This window comes from Ursus maritimus, unplaced genomic scaffold, assembly GCF_017311325.1.
Source record: "Ursus maritimus isolate PB19 unplaced genomic scaffold, ASM1731132v1 scaffold_27, whole genome shotgun sequence".
Classification (NCBI taxonomy): Eukaryota; Metazoa; Chordata; class Mammalia; order Carnivora; family Ursidae; genus Ursus; species Ursus maritimus.
Window position 1 is genome coordinate 37,284,991 of NW_024425230.1, and position 21,102 is coordinate 37,306,092.

Consider the following 21,102-nt stretch of genomic DNA (forward strand, 5'->3'; position numbering starts at 1 on the left):
TTGTGGCCTAGCCTTTGATCTATCTTGGAAAATGTTAGATGTGCACTTGAGAAGAATGTGTATTCTGGGGCACCTGGGTGGCTCAGTCTGTTAAGCGTCTGCCTTCAGCTCAGGTCATGATCCAAGGGTCCTGGGATCAAGCCCCATGTCTGGCTCCCTGCTCAGTGAGGAGGGCTTCTCCCTCTCCTGCTGCCCTTCCGCTGCTTGTGCTCTCTCGCTCTCTCTCTCTATCAAATAAATAAAATCTTTATTAAAAAAAAGTAAGAAGAAGAATGTGTATTCTGTTGATTTTGCATGGAATGTTCTGTAAATATCTGTTAAGTCCATCTGATTTAATGTGTCATTTAAATCTGATGTTTCCCTATTGATTTTGTCTGCATGGGTGATCTTTTGATTGATGTGAGTGGGGTATTAGGGTTCCCTACTATCTTTGTATTGCTGTCTGTTTCTCCTTTTAGGTCTGTTCAATTTTGCTTTAATATTATTAAATAATAGGTGCTCCTATTAAATAATTTAGGTGCTCCTGTGTTGGGTGCTTAAATATTTACAAATGCTATATGCGTGGGGCACCTGGGTGGCTCAGTCATTTAAACATCTGACTCTTGATTTCGGCTTAGGTCATGATATCAGGGTCCTGGGATCATGCCCCACGTTGGGCTCTGCACTTAGCGAGGAATCTGCTTGTTCCTCTACCCCTCTCCCCACTCATGTGTGTGCTCTCTCTCTCTCAATAAATAAAATCTTTAAAAAATATTATATCCTCTTGTTGGATTGACCCCTTTATCATTTATGTAACGCCCTTCTTTGTCTCTCATTATAGTCTTTGTTTTGAAGTCTATTTTGTCTAATATAACTGTTCCAGCTTTCATTTTGGTTTCCATTTTCATGGAATATCTTTTTCCATCTCTTCACTTTTTTTTTCTATCCCTTTTCTCCCTTTCTTTCTTTCTTTCTTTCTTTCTTTCTTTCTTTCTTTCTTTCTTTCTTTTTTTTTTGATTTTATTTATTCCAGAGAGAGAGAGTGGGGGCTGTGGGGGTAGCAGAGAGGGAGGAACAAGCAGGCTTCATGCTTGGGGTTTGATCTCAGGACCCTGAGATCATGACCTGAGCCAAAACCAAGAGTCAGACACTCAACTCACTGAGCCACCTAGGTGCCCCCATCCCTTCACTTTCAGTTTGTGTGTGCCCTTACATCTAAAGTGTGTCTCTTATAGGCAGCATATAGATGGGCCTTTTTAAAATCCATTCAGCTACTCTGTCTTTGGACTGGAGAATTTAGTCCATTTACATTTAAAGTAATTATTGATGGGGTATGTGCTTACTGACATTTTGTTTGTTAATTATTTTCTGTTTTTGTAGTATCTTTTCCTTCCTTCTTTGCTCTCTTTGTGGTTTGCTGATTTATTTATTTATTTGAGAGAGAGAGAGAGTGCCTGAGTGGGAGTCGGGGGGCAAGGAAGGGGCAGAGGGAGAAGGAGAGAGAATCTCAGGAAGACTCTCTGCTGAGTGAGGAGCCTGACACAGGGCTCGATCTCATGATCCTAAGATTATGACCTGAGCTAAAATCAAGAATCAGATGCTTAATTGACTGAGCCACCTATGTGCTTCTGATGACTTTCTTTAGTGGAATCATTATATTCCTTTCTCTTTATCATTTGTGTATTTACTATATGTTTTTGCTTTGTGGTTACCATGAGGCTTACATATAAGAGCCTGTACCTCTAGCAGTCTATTTTAAGTCAGTAACACCTTAAGTTTGATCCTATTCTAAAGCTCAATATTTATACTCTCCTTCTCTACATTTTGTGGTGTTGATGTCAAATTTCACATCTTTTTATTTTGTGTGTCCTTTAGTATCTTAATCATAATTATTTTTACTACTTTTGTCTTTTAATCTTCATATTAACTTTATAAGTAATTAATCTGCACCCATTGCTATGTATTTAATTTTCCAGTGAGACTTATTCTTTCATATGTGTTCTTGTTACTAATGAAAGAAGTTCCCTTAACTTTTCTTATAAGGCCAGTTTAGTGGTGATGAACTCCTTTACCTTTTGACTGTCTGGAAAACTTTATCTGTCCTTCAATTCTGAATGATAATTTTGCTGGGTAGAGTATCCTTGGTTGTAAGTTTTTTTCTTTCAGCACATTGAATATCATGCCACTCCCTTCTGGCCTTCAAAGTTGGTGCTAAGAAATCCACTGATAGTCTTATGGGAGATTCCTTTGTACATAAAAGCTGTTTTCCTCTTGCTTTTTGTATGTTGTCCTTGGCTTTAGCTTGACATTTTAATTATAAAGTGTCTTGATATGGGTTTCTTTGGGTTTCTCTTATTTGGAGCTGACTAGGTTTCCTGAATCTGAGTGTTTTTTCCTTCCCCAGGTTAGGGAAGTTTTCCACCATTATTTCTTCAAATAAGATTTCTGCCTCTTTCTCGGTTTCTTCTTCTGAGAGTCCTATAATGCTAACGGTAGTTCATTTGGTGTTGTCCCCTAAATCCCACTGTCTCTTTGCTATCTTCTAGCAATAAGATTTTAGAAATATTTGAAAAATATATATACCCCTCTGTATTTACTGTCTGAAATTTATTATTTTATTTTCCTCTGTCATTCTTCCCATTATCTGCTTTTTTTTTTTTTTTTTAATGTGTTGCTATTCTTAACTGAAGGGTGTTTAAAGAAGAGCTGGTGTTTGAAAATGACTTACTGGGTCTTAAGCATATGAAAGCAATATATGCAATCATTTTCTTTGAAAATTATCATTGTTAACAGAACTTAAGTATCCACAGGCATCTTAGTGGGAAATATTTCATTGGAATTAATTTAAGTTCAATTTTTATTCTTTCCAATACAGTATTTTTCAAACTCTGAGGCTTGCAGAATTCACAAATTGAGATCTGGCATCATTTTCAGAGAAAGACCTTCAGTAATGTGTAAGTAGTTTTTTACATTTTGATTTGTTTCTATTAGCTGTTTTCTGTATTAAGCACTAAAAAGTTAATTTACCAATCTCTTAACAGAATTTGGCATATATTCACCACATAATGATTATGAGTAAAACGTAACACAATATAGCTTATTGAAAGATGTCTTAAGATGTGTCCTGGGTCACTGTTATTGACCACTGGTAGAGCCAACATCCTCAAGTGTAAACAATACTGGAGTAAAGGACTTGAGTCCTTGCCTTGTCTGCCACTAACTAGCTACGTGTCCTTAAGTGAGCCACCTTCTGTGTTTTAGTGTCTTTGCCTATAACATGAGGGATTCGACTAGGATTAGTAATAAAATCCTTTCCTCTGGAAATGTCTGTTATTCCCAGCTTAACTTTATTACTTTTTATAGTAAATCAAAGGTTAGTAATCATCCAAAAGGGAGCTCTCAAATTACATAATTTTGTTTTGACTTTTTTGTGTTGGTTTTTGCTTAGACATAGATATTGGGAGAGGAGGTGGCTCCAAATTAGACTAGGAGACAAGTAACCCTCCCACCTTGCTCAAGAAATTTGCCCCACATAGTCCATTAATTTGGGTTAATCAAGCTTGTTTTTAAAAAGTCATGTTTGTTTTGGGAAGGTTGAACCTTTTTAAAAGGAGGTCACCCTACTGTTAAGTATGATATACAAATAAAATTTCTTTCCTTTCAAAATTTCCATAGAATGCTGATCCTGAAGGAGTGCCAGTTTTCAAAGAGATGGGAGAAAGGGACAATGTTGTAGGGGCCCCATCTATGCATGGGGCTTTTGGGGGAAGAATAGTAGGGAAACTGGGCAGGTTGAAGGCCAGCACTTGGAATCTGGAAGGGTGAAAGGAGAAAAGAGGGTTTGAGATGGAATAAAAGTATAGACAGAGGGAAAGTAGAACTAGACAGGGAAACTCCTTGAAAGCAGAGGCTATTGCTTTCACCAATACTGTCTATCACCAGCTCCTAGAATAGTGTCAGATCTTAATAAGTATTTATGAAAAATGCACTGAATGAATGAATCAGTAGATTTCTAATTTTGCCTAAGGCTGTGATGGTTTTGGTTATTGGTTACTAGACTCGAATCATCTAGTTATCTCTGTCTGCTCTACATTCAACAACTACAGACAGTATTAAGTATTAAATTTAGGTTCAGAAAATTGATTCTAGGGGCGTCTGGGTGGCTCAGTCATTAAGCATCTGCCTTTGGCTCAGAGCGTGATCTCAGGGTCCTGGGATCGAGCCCCGCATCAAGCTCCCTGCTCTGCTGGGAGCCGGCTTCTTCCTCTTCCACTCCCCCTGCTTGTGTTCCCTCTCTCACCTGCCATCTCTCTCTCTGTCAAATAAATAAAATCTTTAAAAAAAAAAAAAAAAGAAAATTGATTCTAAATTACAGAAAAAAGACCTTACGCTTGAGGGTTATAAAGTGAACCATTAATTCATTTAACAAGTATTATTTTAAGCACCTACCTATCATACTTTGGATACTAGCTGAGAATGGAAAAATGGGGTAGTGGTTATAGTGTATAGTTCTTTCTGATGGACTATTATGTAGCCATTTAGTATAATTAGGAAGATTATAGCAGTTTAGGAAAATGCTTAATAAATATAAAAATATTTATATTCTATCTTGTAATTGTGCATGAGGATTAGAAGGATGTTTTCTATTCTCAAAGACTAGGAAACATTGTTAAATATAAACCAGATTTATTATTGGGAATGGAATTGTTTAATTTCCTTTCTATTATTTTGTACAATTTATCAAGTTTAAATGAAAATCCAAATAAACTTTAGTTGTAAAACAAATATGATGAATATGTATTAACCAGAAAGAGGAAATATTGTTTTGTCAAAGAGGAAGAGAGCAAAACTAAATTTGTAGGACTTCCTTGTTTGGAAGAAAAATGAAGGATGAAGTTTAGAAAAGGTGGAAAGGAGGGTCTCTGGTTTAGTTTTAGTAATGTAAGAAAGGATGGCTAGATTACATTCTTAACTGTGGAATTACTTTTTTTAGAAAAGAAAATTTCTCCTAGCCTATTTAAGTGAACTGGAGTGAGGGATAGTCAAACTAGTCCATTGTGTTATTGACCATTTTCACATATAGGTCTTGAGTTTGTGGCTATTTATCATTCTCTATTTGAAAGACTTTTATCCTTTTACCATTTCAGTAATAGTTTATAATTTTGCAAAACTTCTATGCTCAGATTTTTTATTTTTCACATATCTTTAAAATGTTACCTTTCCACTCTTGTCTTTTCTTGTCCTTAGAATTAGCCTAGGTAGCCTAGTAGTCCTTAACTACTTTGACCTGTTGGAGTGCTAGAAGAAATACAAAAGAATCTGAACTGATTGCGTAGATACTGAAAGGGAGAAAAACCAGTCTCCGTTAGTCTGTGAATGAGTAAGAGCTTTCTTATAACGATTTCTTAATTTAGTTCTCATAAACCTTTTAGGACTACAGAGCACGTCCTTCTTGTTTTTCTATTCTCAAAGAAAGTAGATATAATTTGAAGTGAAATACTAGCTAAGCAGGTATCTTTAATTTTAAGAAGATGCCTATAAACATTTTATAAGCTTACTCTTTAAGTTATCTACATCATGTTGAACAAAGAAGAATTTAAAAACAGTGGTTGGGGGCGCCTGGCTGGCTCAGTTGGTTAAGCATCTGCCTTCAGGTCGGGTCATGATCTCAGGGTCCTGGGATCGATCCCCATGTTGGGCTCTCTCCTCAGCAGGGAGTCTGCTTCTCCCTCTTTCTCTGCTCCTCCCCCTTCCCTGCGCGCTCTTTATCTCTCTCAAAATAAATGATGAATCTTTAAAGAAAAACAAAAAAAAAAAACAGTGGTTGGTTAATGATGTAGTATTATCGCTACACCAGCTTGAGTAAAGTTGTGTCAGGGTTTTAATATTTCTGTGATTATTTACAGAACTGTTGGATCAACTGCTTGTTTTGTGTGTCCCCAGTTTAAATGAATTCAAAGAAATTTACATCCAAAAAGAAAAAAAAAAGGAATGAAATTTACCCATGTACCTCCTAATTGTTTAGGGGCTTTTGCTCTCATGTACTACACCAAAAGTCTAAGTTTTGTGTGTGACGAGGAATGCTTTCCTCAAATGCTCTTTCCAAGTAGTTGTTGGTAGTTCTTGCCAACGCAAGGCATTTTGTCTTAATATGTAGTATTTTTCACGAGGACTGTAATTTTCACATGCCAGTATAAGTCTCTTGGCTAAATGGAATTGTTAGAAAATACTGTTGTTCATTTCTATATTAAAGATTTTCAGTATTTTCTTTGCCTTATAATTTTTAACAATGTCTTCCCCCTAGCTTCTAAACCTCAAATAGATTTTAAAAACAGTTGATTTAAAATAAAAAGTAGAGGTACATTTTCAGTATTTTCTGAGTGAATTAAAGGACATTTAGATCTTGCAAGAGGTCACCTGGAATATTGCCAACTATGTTCTTGGCATTACATACTTGGTCAGTAGTGTCTTAAAACATTTTGTTTACCTTCCTAACCACTTTCTGCCCTCACATGAATAAATGGAGAACAACAACATCAAGACAAGAGAACTGGAGTAACATGTAATTTATTTTTTTGTCAATAAATGTAAGAAGATTTTATCACCACTTTAAAATTGATTATTGTCTTATATGTATTGATGAAGAACAATAATTTGTTCTCCTTCAGTAGTTATTTACTGTAGTCAGCTATGAATTTGTGAATCAGGAAGATGTAACAAAATGAATTTTTCATACAGATTTGTCCCAAATATCTGCCAACGGCTAAGGTAGTAGCTTTCAAAAGAATTTATTAAATATATGTATATGTTTTCATGATAGTACTGTTCTCACTCTCTTTCTCTCCTTTCTGCATAGCAATACATAAAACTACAGAGTATGCGATAGTGACTATATGCTGTAGTTGAAATAACATGAAGTTAGAGGGGCACTTGGCTGGCTCAGTTGGAAGAGCATGCTTGACTCTTGATCTGGGAGTCGTGAGGTCAAGCCCCACGTTGGGTGTAATTATTTAAGTAATTATTACTTAAAAATAAATAAACTTAAATAGCACGAAGTTAGAGTCTAAGAAAAAGGAGAATATTTAAATGTCTTTATTATAATGACATAAAAGTGTTTTACCAAGGTATTTTTAAGATTTGTATCTATCAAGAGCTTATATCTTCAAATTCATGCACACACAAAAGCAAATGAACATATATAGAGGCTTGGTTAACTTTTGACCTAGCAATTCTACTTTAATAAATTTTTTCTGAAGAAATAATAAGAGTTGTAGCTATAAGTTTATGTTCACAATTATTCATCATGGCATTTAAAAATATTAGCAAAGTAAGTAGAAGTAAAAATGATCAACAATAAGGAAATAGATCAATAATGTTATGTCCATAAAATAAAATACTATGGAGCCATTAAGAAATATTTTCAGAGACTATGTAATGAAATGAAGAAAAAAGGTTAATACAAAAGTGCTTTTAAAAAAGATGCTTTTAAACAGAACAAAACAGAAAAATAATTTTTAAAAAATTTTTAAATTAAAAAGGTGCTTTTGTTCTCCTTTTTAGAAGTGGGGTAGATTGGTCATCAGGGTAAAAGTACTTGTTTTTTTGTGGAGCACCTGTTACATGTAGTCAGCTGAGAGTGACGACTATTTAACAGTCTTCTCAGGAGACAGCTTATTACTTTCTCTTTACTGTCAGGGTAGGGGCCATTTCCAAAAAGTTTAAGCCCTTTATTTTGTGCATTAATCTTATGTGTAAGGGAGTTGCTAATTGGAGTCATATACATATAAGAAGTAGGAACATTGGATCCTTCTTTAGGTTTGTTTTCTAAGCAAACAGTGGGAATGTTTAGAGTATATTTAAGCAATGGATACAGATTCCACAAACTGTGGCATGAATTCTGAAAACTCATTATGTTAGCAAGAAAGAAAATTTGGTAAGTTTTGGGATTATGATGAAATTGGTGATAATTATAAACAAGTATACACCATAAAAATGTGTTTGCCCTCAGTTACTTTATAGTCTACAAAGGTTATTTACTTCAAACTGGCATTTTCTAAAGCATGTTTTGAGGGTTTTTTCTAGTTTTTAAGTGGGAAAATAGGGTTCATTGTTCAAATAGACTTGGGAATCCTGAGCAAAGTGAATAGGTACCTTTACCAAAGGACTGCCAAGGCTTTCACATTTTTATATATTTTATTATAAATATACGAAAGAGGTATATAGTATATATATCTAGTTTATCTGTCCTTTTTTGCATTTATTGGAACTAAATTTAACATGAGACATGTTGGAAAATATCTGGTATTAAACTTTTTTCCTATAGCAGTTATATAAGCAATGGCAGTACTGCGGAGGGTGTATTCTCCTCGTTAAACAAATAAAGTTGAAATGACACCTGAAGGAGATTTTGCTATTAAAGTGTTTGCAGATACATAATGGGATTCTACCTTGTGTATTTTTTCTTTGAATTTGTTATAAGCATGAATTACTGTTCTAATCTCTGCCCTACTTTTGTTATTTGAAGTTCCTCTGTTTGTTGTAACTGCTGAGACTCACTCAGAGTGGGCTTTTCTTTGTGTGTTTTTGTAGTTTTGGAATAAGAGGTCATATTCAGCTGGGCTTTGTCTGTGGAGAACCTGGGTTGAGGGTGTTTCCTTCTAGAACTGGTTCGTATTTGCTTCCCCCCGAGTATCACTAGCCTGGGAACACAGTTATTATTAATATCTGTTTGGAGCTTCTTGGGACTATGCAGATGGCTTAAGGTCAAACCTCATATCCAAGTATGAGTAGGCCTGTTGTTATACATTCATAGAGGAGATTTTACCCCCCCCAAAAAAAGCTGGGCCCTGATTGAGGCAATCTATTATCTCCCTGTACCAGTGGATGTATTTTTAAAATCCACTCTTTAACTGGGGATATTGTCCTTTGAGGCTCTTGGTTTTATACAGATGTCTCAGTTCTAATTCCCTATCTTATGTGGTCCCCAAAAGCCTTGTCTCCTGTCCCTGTAATGCCTTTGAAACACAAACCTCTTGATTACTGAGGAGATCAGCAAACTTCCCCAACCCATTATCAGCTTATACACTGCACTCTGGTCTTTGGTTTCCTCAGTGTTTTGGGGCCCTGGGAATTTCATTTTTACAGGTTAGTCTGTGAATTTACAGGTTAGTCTGTTGTTTTGTCGTCTACTTAGGAATCCAGGCTTCAATGTTATAAAAAATGGAAATTCATGCGTTAATTTTATATTCAGAAAATGATGCTAAATATATTCCCATTTTTTAAAAAAGCCATTTTATATATTAAAATGAAATGTATAATAGTACTGTGTTTATCAGAGAAGTTGTTCTCTGTAGAAGAAGTTCTTTCTGTAGTTTTTCATTCTTATTTATGAACAAACCACTTCTATTTATTTGACTTATTAAAGGAGACTACTAGTCTTTCACTTTCCTTTTAGATGTAACCTTCTGTAATGGAAGATGATTGAAGATAAGGGGCCCCGCGTTGCTGACTACTTCGTTGTAGCAGGATTAACTGATGTTTCAAAGCCTCTTGAAGAAGAAATTCACTTCAATGATGCCTGTCATAAAGTAGCTAAACCAAAAGAACCTATCACAGATGTTTCAGTGATTATTAAATCTCTTGGGGAGGAAGTGCCACGGGATTATATATGTATTGATGTTACCCCAACTGGATTGTCAGCTGATCTCAATAATGGAAGTCTTGTGGGACCACAGATTTACCTTTGCTACAGAAGAGGAAGAGATAAGCCTCCACTTACAGATCTAGGGTAAGTCGTTTTTTTTTAATTGTTGCTATTGATCAAAATAATATGCCTTGAAGTTCATTGTTCAATTTGTTCATTAATAAATACATGGCAGCTTTAGAAAAATAGATGCATGTTTAGAATCCTGTGTTCTCTTTCTATGTTCCTTATACCATTTGATTATCCCTTTGTCCTGCAGGTTCCCAGCACTTTCTTGTGGTCAGAGTTTCTTTCTGTTAAGGGGAGAGACTTTGAAAACTTCTACAGGAAAGTACCAGAAAACTAGGGTATTGTCCTGACCACGAGAATTTTAATCATTTTAAAAGTGCTAGATGGGGCACCTGGGTGGCTCAGTCGTTGGGCATCTGCCTTCGGCTCGGGGTGTGATCCCAGCGTTCTGGGATTGAGCCCCACATCGGGCTCCTCTGCTGGAAGCCTGCTTCTTCCTCTCCCACTCCCCCTGCTTGTGTTCCCTCTCTCGCTGACTGTCTCTCTCTGTGTCAAATAAATAAATAAAATCTTAAAAAAAAAAAAAAGTGCTAGAAAAGGATGACTTCTGAGCATCAGTCATATAATTGTTGTAGATTGATGCTTAAGGCTGTATGCATCGAACAAGGATCTTGGGGTGAATTAGTGCTTTACTTAGGATATTATATGGAATTTAGGGCTCCTTTTTTCTATAACAGCTTTATTGAGATAGAATTCACATACCATACAGTTCACCTATTTAAAGTGTACAATCTGGTGGTTTTTAGTGTCTTTATAGAGTTGTGTACCCATCATCACAATAAATTTTAGGCCATTTTTATTATGCGAGAAAGAAACCTCATACTCATTTTTATTGCTGTCCCATTCTGCCTAACGCCCTCAGCTCTAGGCAATGCTTATTCTACTTTCTGTCTCTGTGAATTTGCCTTTTCTGGACCTTTTATATAAATAGAATCCTACTGTAAGGCAAAAAAAGAATACATTCGTGCCTGGCTTCTTTCACTTAGCATTATGTTTTCTAGGTTTATTCATGTTGTAGTATGTGTCAGTACTTTATTCCTTTACATGGCTGAATAATATTTCGTTTTATGGGTACATCACTATTTATTTGTTTATTTTCACAGTTTATTTATCTATTCATCAGTTTGATGGACATGTAAGTTGTTTCCACTTTTTGGCCATTATGAATAATGCTGCTGGAAATAATCATATATAAATTTTTGTATGGACATATGTTTTCATTTCTCTTGTATATATACTTAGGAGTGCAATTTCTGGGTCATATGATAACTCTGTGTTTAATCTTTCAAGGAACTACCAGACCGTCTTCCACAGTAGCCACAGTACTTTGCATTCCCGCTTGCAGTGTGTGAAGGTTCCAAGTTCTCCACATCCTAGCCAACATTTTGTATTGTCATTTTGATTATAGCTTTCCTAGTGGTATCTCATTGTGGCCTTGATTTGCATTCACTTGATGGTTAATGATGTTGAACATTTTTTCATGTACTTGTTGGCCATCTGTAAATCTTTTGAGAAATATCTATTCAGAATCCTTTACCCATTTTTTTAATTGGCTTGTCTTTTTATTGTTGAACTTTAATAGTTCTTTACATATTCTAGATGCAAGTTCCTTATCAGATATATGATTTACAAATGTTTTCTCCCATTCTATGCATTGTCTTTTTACTTCTTTATAGTATCCTTCCAAGCTAAAAAGTTAATTTTAATGAAGTCTCATCTATTTTTTTCTTCTGTTGCTTGTGTTTTTTCATCATATCTAAGAAGGCTTTTACTTATCCAAGGTCATGGGGATTTACATCTAAGTTTTTGTTTAAGAGTTTTGTAGATTCAGCCTTTATATTTAGGTCTTTGATCTATTTTGAGTTCATTTTCATATATGGTTGGGGAGGGGGTCCAACTTCACTATTTTGCGTATGGATATCCAGTTGTCCTAGCACCATCTCTTGAAGAGAATATTCTTTCCCCATTTTCAAAAATTAATAGGCCATAGATGTATGGGTGTATCTCTGGACTCTCAATTCTATTTTATTTGTCTACGTGTCTTATCTTGTGCCAATACTACACAGTTTTGATTAATATAGCTTTGTAGTAAGTTTTTACATTGGAAGTGTGAGTCTTCCAACTTTGTTGACTTTTAAGATCGTTTTTATTATTCTGTCTGGGTCCCTTGAATTTCCATATGAATTTTAGGATCAGCTTGTCCATTTTTTTTTTAATTGCCTATCAGATTTTTTTTGTAATTTAAATTCAGTTCATTAACATATAGTGTATTATTAGTTTCAGAGGTAGAGTTTAATGATTCATCAGTTGCATGTCACACCCAGTGCTCATTAGATCAAGTGTCCTTCTTAAGGTCCATCACCCAGTTACCCCATCCTCCCACCCACTTCTCCTCCAGTGACCCTCAGTTTGTTTCATAGCTATAGTTAAGAGTGTCTTATGGTTTGTCTCCCTCTCTGATTTCCTCTTATTTTATTTTTCCCTCCCTTCCCCTATGATCCTGTTTTGGTTCTTAAATTCCACATATGAGTGAAATCACATGATAATTGTCTTTCTCTGATTGATTTATTTCTCTTAGCATAATACCCTCTAGTTCTATCCACATCATTCCAAATGGTAAGATTTCATTTTTTTCGGTGGCTGAGTAATATTCCACTGTGTGTATGTGTGTGTGTGTGCACGTGTGCGCATCACATCTTCTTAATACATTCTTCTGTCACTAGACATCTGAGCTCTTTCCATATTTTGGCTATTGTGGACATTGCTGCTATAAACATTGGGGTGCAGGTGTCCCTTCAGATCACGAATGTTTGTATCCTTTAGGTAAACACCTAGTTGCACAATTGCTGGGTCACTTTTTGAGCAACCTCCATGCCATTTTCCAGAGTGGCTGTACCAGCTTGCATTCCTACCAGCAGTGTAAGAGGGTTCCCCTTTCTCCAAAACCTCACTAACATCTATTGTTTCCTGACTTGTTAATTTTAGCCATTCTGACTGGTGTGAGGTGGTATCTCATTGTGATTTTGATTTGTATTTCCCTGTTGCTGAGTGATATTGATCATCTTTTCATGTGTCTGTTGGCCATCTGGATGTCTTCTTTGGAAAAGTGTCTATTCATATCTTCTGCCCATTTCTTGACTGGATTATTTGTCTTTTGGGTGTTGAGTTTTATAAGTTCTTTATAGATTCTGGATCCTCAGCTTGTCAATTTTTGCAAAAATCAGGGTTCTTTTTAAAAGATGAATATATATATGTATATGTATTTATCTCTATATTTATATATTTCTCCTTTACATATATGTATCTTTACATTCATATATTTCTCTTACGTATATATGCAGTATATATTCATCTTTTAAAAAGAACCCCAATCTTTGCAGAAATTGACTTGTATATACATTATATAATATATATTACATATACAAAAGGAGAATATATAAATGTAAAGATGTATATATGATATAGATATATCCATATATATGGAGCAAAAGAGGAACAAAATTTTAAAGATAGAAAAATAAGATTCCCATTGAAAAACTGAAAGAAAAAGGCTGAAGGAAAGCTACAAGTTGCTCTAATATTAATGTCTTCAAAATAAAGAGTTTATAAGAAATAAAGATTAGCCTTCTTTTTTTCGTTGCTCAGTTGCAAAAGAGCATGCACTTAACTTGCAATATTTGAGTTAAAGAAGATATAATATCCCTACTGGTATCACCAAAAGGGGCTATAAATGTCCATCTCTTATTATATTAAGTCTGAAAGTAGACAGTTACGTTTACTAATGCCTGAGGGGAGATAGAATGAATTGGAAAAGTTCCTGAAATTTCTTCTACTTTAAAAATTCTATCATCTAATGTTTGGTATCAAAAAGTTCTATCAAAAATCAGTTTTTATTCTCTTAACTCATGAAGGAATTGTAGTAATTTTAAGTTGGTTTCAGAATAGCTAGTATACTGCTTTTTTTTTTTTTTAAAAGATTTTTATTTATTTATTTCTTTGTCAGAGAGAGAGACTACAAGCAGGGGGAGTGGCAGGCAGAGGAAGAAGCAGGCTCCCCACCGAGCAAGGAGCCCAATGTGGGACTCGATCCCAGGACCGTGGGATCATGACCTGAGATGAAGGCAGGCGCTTAACCGACTGAACCACCCAGGCACCCTACTATATTGCTTCTTACAAAGCTTCTGTATTTAGTAAATGCCTTGGGAAAGTAAGCCAGCTGTTAGATCTTTTATTTGTTTGTTTAAGTTTTTATTTATTTATTAAAGATATATTGTATTTATTTGAAAGAGAGAGACACCGAGGGAGAGAGAGGATAAGCAGACACCCACCTGAGAGGGGAGCCTGACATGGGGCTTGAACCCAGGACCCTGAGAACATGACCTGAGCCAAAGTCAAGAGTTGGATGCTTAACCAACTGAGCCCCCCAGGCACCCTTCAAGTTTTTATTTAAATTCTAGTTGGTTGACTATAGTGTAATATTGGTTTCAGGAGTAGAATTTAATTATTCATCACTTATATATAACATCCAGTGCTCATCCCAACTAGTGCCCTGCTTAACACCCACCATCCATCTAGCCCATCCCCTGCCCACCTCCCCTCCAGCAACCCTCAGTTTGTTCTCTATAATTAAGAGTCTCTTACAGATCTTCTTTTCAAAAGATTAGGTAATTTGCTCCTATGACCACTGATCATCCTCAGAATTACAGATTGTGGATGAAATGAAGGGAACATTGCAGATTCTTGTTAGGGTATTGGAATATCCTAATTTAGAGATGAGGAATTTTCCAAGTATGGGAAGGATTCTCCGATAGCAAAGGGCTTAAACTGAAATGAATAAATTAACCACTCTTACAAATATCCCCCTTGTTTGTCATTGTGGAGGATAGGGCAACAATTTTTTTTTTTTTTAAGATTTTATGTATTTATCAGAGAAGGAGGGAGAGAGAGCACAAGCAGGAGGAGCAGCAGGCAGAGGCAGAGGGAGAAACAGGCTCCCCAGTGAGCAAGGAGCCCAATGTGAGACTCGATTCTAGGACCCTGGGATCATGACCTGAGCTGAAGGCAGACGCTTAACCAACTGAGCCACCCAGGCATCCCTAGGGCAACATTTTTAAGAGCCTTTGAAAAGCTTAGTTTAGTTAGACAAAAAAAGTTCCTGACAATATAAAAATAAAAAATAACAACATGAGTAATATATATAATAACACAATACCTGATTAAAGAAAACAGGTATCTTATGTTTCAAATGTATTTATATTCCATATCTGTAAAAAATTCAAGGTAATAAATGGTGGTTGTTTGTTGTTGTTTTGTGTTGTATTTTTGTTTTCTTGTTTTCGATTGAGCATCTGCTTTCCAGGCACTATTTGGAGGCCTTATTTATACTCTTATCTAATTCTCTCAAGGTCCTGTGGGTTCGATTTTTAAATTATCTTTAAGATTTTATTTATTTATTTGACAGAGAGCACACCAGAGAGCACAAGCAGAGGGAGGGGCAGAGGGAGAGGGAGAAGCAGACTCCCTGCTGAGTAGGGAGCCTGATACAGGGCTTGATTCCAGGACTCTGGGATCACGACCTGAGCCGAAGGAAGACACTTAGCCAACCTAGCTACCCAAGTGCCCCTAGATTTTTAAATATTATAGCTGATTAGTATAATCTCAGAGAGATTAAATATTTGCCTAAGAGAATACAGCTAGTAACAGGTAGGTAGAAATTTGAATTGAGATGTGACTAACTTCTCTCTTTTAAAAAAGGCATAAAATAGTGCCTTTTTTTAAAGATTAAAAAAAAAAAACCAAAAGCAAGATCAAAAAGAGGAAGAGGAGTAAGCATTTAAGCTAACATTAAGATAAACATAGTTGCTATGATTAAGCATCAAATTTAGCTCTAAATTTTCAAAATAAAGTGTTGAAAGAAAAATTTAAGTTTCCTGACAGCCACGACAAAAAGGGAAATTAAAAATTATATTAGAAAGAAATAATTTGACCAATTTTTGGTACTTAATTTTATTTGAATAATGGGATTTTATAAAAGGAAATACTGACTGATGTTGAAGATATTGCCTGTTACAACAATTTTTATAGCAAATGCAGAAACAGACTTAATAGAGTAGAGCTTTAATTTTTTTTTTGGCTCATGCCAGGGAGTTAGCAGTGAAGTACAAATCAGTGAATTCTCTGGGGAATAGACTAATATTATTCCAGTATGACATTTTCCTTATATCCCCCAAGTACTTTTTAGAAAATTTGAGGAATGGGTGACTGGCCTGACCGTTAATAAAAGCCTACCATTTTACCACAATAAAGAAAAAGAAGAAGAAAAAAAAGGCTATGTCTTTCACCCATCCTTTTGATTACAGATGGATTTGAGGTTATTTTCTCTTTTGAAAACCTATAGCTGTCTCTTAAATTTGAGGGAGCAGTGGAGGTAAGAGTGTGCAAGCAGGTTCTATACTATTTGGCAAGGAACCTTTTGTAAAATTTTAACTTTGTTTAAATTATAAAGTTGCTTTTTCTAAAGAAGATGCTTCATTTTAGAGACAAAACTAAGTACGTCTATCCCTTAAATGGAGTGCTGAAGCAAATGCCTCTGCACTTACTCATTGCCATTATGTGGTTTATGCCAACAAGCACAAAAGATAATATGAATTTTCCTTACATTATTTTAACTTTTGATGGGGAAACCACTATCCTTTAGTTTTATATGGGACTGTGCAATTCAAACTTGCAGTAAGATTGGAATATCTGCTACATTTAAGGATCAGTGTATGATACCTGACAATATTACCTATCCTTATTTGAAGATGTTTTGCTTTTGTGTAGTTATTTATGTATTTTTCTTTTAGGGTTTTGTATGACTGGAAAGAAAGATTGAAACAGGGATGTGAAATTATTCAGAGTACTCCCTATGGACGCCCTGCAAATATTAGTGGCAGTACCTCATCACAAAAAATTTATATCACATTCCGAAGAGCCTCTGAAAACATGACTCAGAATACATTGGCTGTCACAGACATATGTATTATTGTACCCAGTAAAGGAGAAAGCCCACCACACACATTTTGCAAAGTTGACAAGAATCTCAATAACAGTATGGTAAGTGATCTTTTGTACTGATAAAAATAGCAACTGATGAAAGAGCATAATTTAAAATCTCTGAAAAACAGCATAACGTAATAACTGAAATAAAAAATATGTTATCGGGGTTTTTTTCATATTTTATTTATTTGAGAGAGAGAGCACGCGCACGAGCAGGGGAGAAGGGTAGAGGGGGAGGGAGAAGCAGACTCCCCACTGAGCAGGGAGCCAGATGTGGGGCTTGATCCCAGGACCCTGAGATCATGACCTGAGCCAAAGGCAGACGCTTAACTGACTGAGCCACACAGGCACCCCCTAAAAATATGTTTTTAAAGATGCTGGATATTTTATTTTAGGTAAAGTATTTTAGTTGTACTTTCAGAAGGAGCTGTACAAAAAGTTTGCTTGCTTGCTTGCTTTTTAAGTAAAAGAATATTTTTTCCCTTACTGGATAAGTAGTACGCTAGCCAAGGGTAATCCCTTCACTTGTGCGCTAGATGCCATAAACTTACATATTCGAAAACAAATGGCTTCAGCAATTCTTCCTACTTTTTTGGGAATCATCAGTCTTTCTCTATTCGATTATTTCCTCCAGCATGCAAAGCATGTCAATAGTGCCCATCTTTACAAAACTTCTTGACCCCTATGTCCACCTCCATCCATTGCCTCATTTCATTGTTCTCCTTTACAATAAAACATCTCAGAAGAGGGGACTACATTCTGTCCCCTTCCTCACTTAGACTCTCTCTAGCTAGGCTTTTGTCTCTATTATTCCACCAAGATTGCACTTGTTGAATCTAATGGTTTTAAAATTTGTAATTTTTCAGTAGGTTTTGACACAGCTGATCACTTCTTCCTTCTTGAAACCATGGCAGGAAGATAAGATACATTCTCTTACTATGTACTCTCTTGCTTTTTCCTCCTACCTAACCCCATTCCCCTTCTGCCTTTGCTAATCCCCAACCACTACACAATGCAGTACCCCAGGGCTCAGTCCTCAGACCATGTATCTTTCTCATCTGAACTCAATCCCTTGATGATTTAATCATTTAAATACTGATTATCTGTGGTTGGCTTCTAAATTTATGTGTCTAGCTTGGACCTCTGTAATTCGTCTTTTCTTGGGTATCTTATCAAATAAATAATCTCAAATTTAACATGTCTAAAACTCAACTGCTTGTGTGCCTCTCCCAACCTGTTTAGCCCATAGTCCTCATCTAGCAAATGGAAATTCCACTCTTCTAGTTATTCAGACTGAAAACCTTGCAGTAATTCTTAAACTTTCTCTTCTACTTTTCATTCGGTTCTTCTGTAAATTCTGTTAACTCTAATTTGAAAATATATCTTAAACTTGCCTACTACTCACCCTCTCTATTGCCACAACCCTGGTTCAAGCCATAATGCTCTTTTAACAGGACTGTTGCAGTAGTTTTCTAATTTAGGAGACAGGCAAATTTTCATATAAAGGGCTAAATAATAAGTTTTGCAGGTCATATATAGTTTCTGTCACATTCTCTCTCTCTCTTTTTTAAACAATCCTTTAAAAATGTAAGAACAGTCTTCGCTCAGGTGTACAAAGCAGGCCTTGGATCAAACGCCGGCCATAGTTTGCCAGATTCCTGGTCTAACTGATCAAGGCTTCCATTTCTGCTTCCTACAGCCTATTCTTGTAGCAGCAAGAGTGATCCTTTTAAAACATAAATTAGACCATATCACTCCTCTGCTTACAACCCTTAATGGCTTCCCATCTCACTCTTAGTAAAAGCCAAAGTCCTTTCAGTAGCCTTAAGGCCATGTATGATCTGTAATTGTCTTGGTCCTTTTTTGCTATTTTAAATTTTAAAAAGAATTTTGTACTACCCCCCCCCCAATTGAGAGGGAAAGCAAATTGTAGATCTTTGAAGTGAAAGTTCTTATTCTTACTTACATCTTTGGTAATCCCTTTCCAGGATTACCAATTACAATTTGGCTTGTGTCCTTCCAGACCTTTTTGTGTGCACATGTGTGGAGTATATATAATGTGAATAAATTTATCCTTTATTTTTCAAAAATTGGAAATTTTTATATATTCTGATATAAACTTTTTTCCACTATCTGCCTTTATCAGTTGATATAACTCTGCATTTAGTTCTTGTAACTGTTGTATAATATTCCAGAAAATGAAAGTGAAGAATGATGATTACGAATTATTTCCAGTTTTTCCCATTATTAATAATCTACTTTGATCTATGCCTTTTTCTTTGTATATTTATTGGAGTGTCTTTGGAAGAATAAATAATCGTAAGTGGAATTGATGGGTCCCTGGGTATGCTGCACATTTTGAAAATTGTTGACACACTGCTCTGAAAGGGTACTTTATACTTTCATTAAGAATGCCCTTTCCCAGGGTGCCTGCATGTCTCAGTTAAGCGTCTGCCTTCAGCTCAGGTTGTGATCCTGGGGTCCTGGGATTGAGCCTGGTGTTATCGGGCTCCCTTCCCAGTGGGGAGTCTGCTTGTCTTTCTCCCTCTGACCCTCCCTATCCCCCCTGGCCCCCCCTTCGTGTACTCCCTCTCTCTCTCTCAAATAAATAAATAAAATCTTTGGGGGGAAAAAAAAAGTTGCCGTTTCCCTTGGGACAGCTGGCTGGCTCAGTTGGCAGGCATACAACTCTTGATCTCAGGGTCATGAGTTCAAGCCCCATGTTGGGCATGGAGCCTACTTAAAAAAAAAAAAAATGCCCTTTCCCAGGTCCCACGCTTCACCAACGCTGGTTGTTATCAATCTCTTTTTAATTATTGACTATCTAATCAAGAAATCATTCTAATTTTAATTTGCATCGGCATTTCTTTTATTATTGTGGAGGCTGAGCATCTTGTAATTGATAACAGCAGTATCAAATGACTGAATATTATTGCATTAAATGGATGTTGCCACAATTAATTGCCACAATTAATACAGCCACCCCGAATGAAGTTTCTCACCCTACCCTCCACCCACCCCCACCTCCGGCTGTTACTTGCCCAAGGTCATACCTTCGATAAGCAGTTGAACCAAGATTCAAACCCAAACTAAGAACTCTAGAACCAAACTCCGAAACACTATACCGGATTGCTAGATTATTTCCTTATGTCCTAGAATTTGTAGATCAAATCTTTACTTTTAATATTCATATCCCCAAAGGTTTAACCAATTTATATCCTACCAACAAATATGAAGGTTTTGGGGTTTTTTAAAAATAACTGTCAACAGTTGGATTTTTATTCACAAATTTTCAAACTTAGTTTCTTAATGATCCTAGAGCAGATATGTACATTGTCCTGTTAGAACTATGTAAATGAATACTTTGCTAAGATTTAAAAGATTTTATACACATCTCATTTATTAAGTTTTTGTGGGAAGCTTATTTTTTAAATTATTATTTATTTTCTCTTCTGTTAAGCTAGCAACATGAAAAACACTGAAGTTTTAGATAAAGGTAGAAGAGGAAAAACTGAAGTGTATTGATATGTGGCTGGATACAGTGCAGATTTTGAGACCCTGAAAAGTGTTTTGAACTCCCTCAGTAAGACAGTTAAATAGATTGTGTTGTAGTGGTTAAGGTCAGTATAGCCCAGTGGTTCAGAGTACACACTCTGGAGCCAGACTGTCTGGATATGAATCCTAATTCTGACACTTACTGCCTCTGTGACCTTGGGCAAGTAACTTAGTCTTTCTATGCATCAATTTTACAATTGTAAAATGAGGATGATAATCCCATCTAACTCATAAGGTATTGTGATGATTAAATGAATTTAGAACTGTGTCCCAGTACACTTATGAAAGTACTGTGTGTGTGTTAGCTGTTGTCTGTAAGCATCTTCCAATTCCAGATTTTCTTTAAGAAAAATCTGCAACTTTAAGTAGTAGCAGTATTTGTTTAAAATCTCTAAATAGAGGGGTGCCTGGGTGGCTCAGGTGGTTAAGCATCTGCCTTCTGCTCAGCTCATGATCCCAGAGTCCCGGGATCGAGCCCCACGTTGGACTCCCTGCTCAGCGGGGAGTCTGCTTCTCTCTCTGCCCTTCACCCTGCTCTCTCTCTCTCTTTATCTCTCACTGTCTCTCAAATAAATAAATAAAATCTTTAAAAAAATAAAATCTTTAAATAGGTAATTCAAAAATGGATATTTGACAGTATCTAACTTGTATCCTAAACAAATTATCTGCAGCAATGTGATACCTAATTAGATGACTATTTTTTTGTTAATTGCCATTCATATATAAAATGCCCCATCCTTTCATGCCATCCATGTGTG

The 21,102-nt window shown here is 35.9% G+C and overlaps 1 protein-coding gene across 8 annotated transcripts in view; it reads left to right on the plus strand.

Moving 5' to 3' along the window:
• The window catches only part of DENND4A (DENN domain containing 4A), a 146,534-nt gene that overhangs the window by 51,753 nt on the left and 73,679 nt on the right, over positions 1-21,102 (plus strand). For all 8 annotated transcript variants that reach the window (XM_040643083.1, XM_008708568.2, XM_040643085.1 and 5 more), the window contains 3 exons: positions 2,855-2,933; positions 9,434-9,766; positions 16,597-16,846. In XM_040643083.1, the coding sequence (XP_040499017.1) occupies positions 9,456-9,766; positions 16,597-16,846 (561 nt within the window). In that variant the 5' untranslated portion in view covers positions 2,855-2,933; positions 9,434-9,455. The remainder of the gene's footprint in view (positions 1-2,854; positions 2,934-9,433; positions 9,767-16,596; positions 16,847-21,102) is intronic.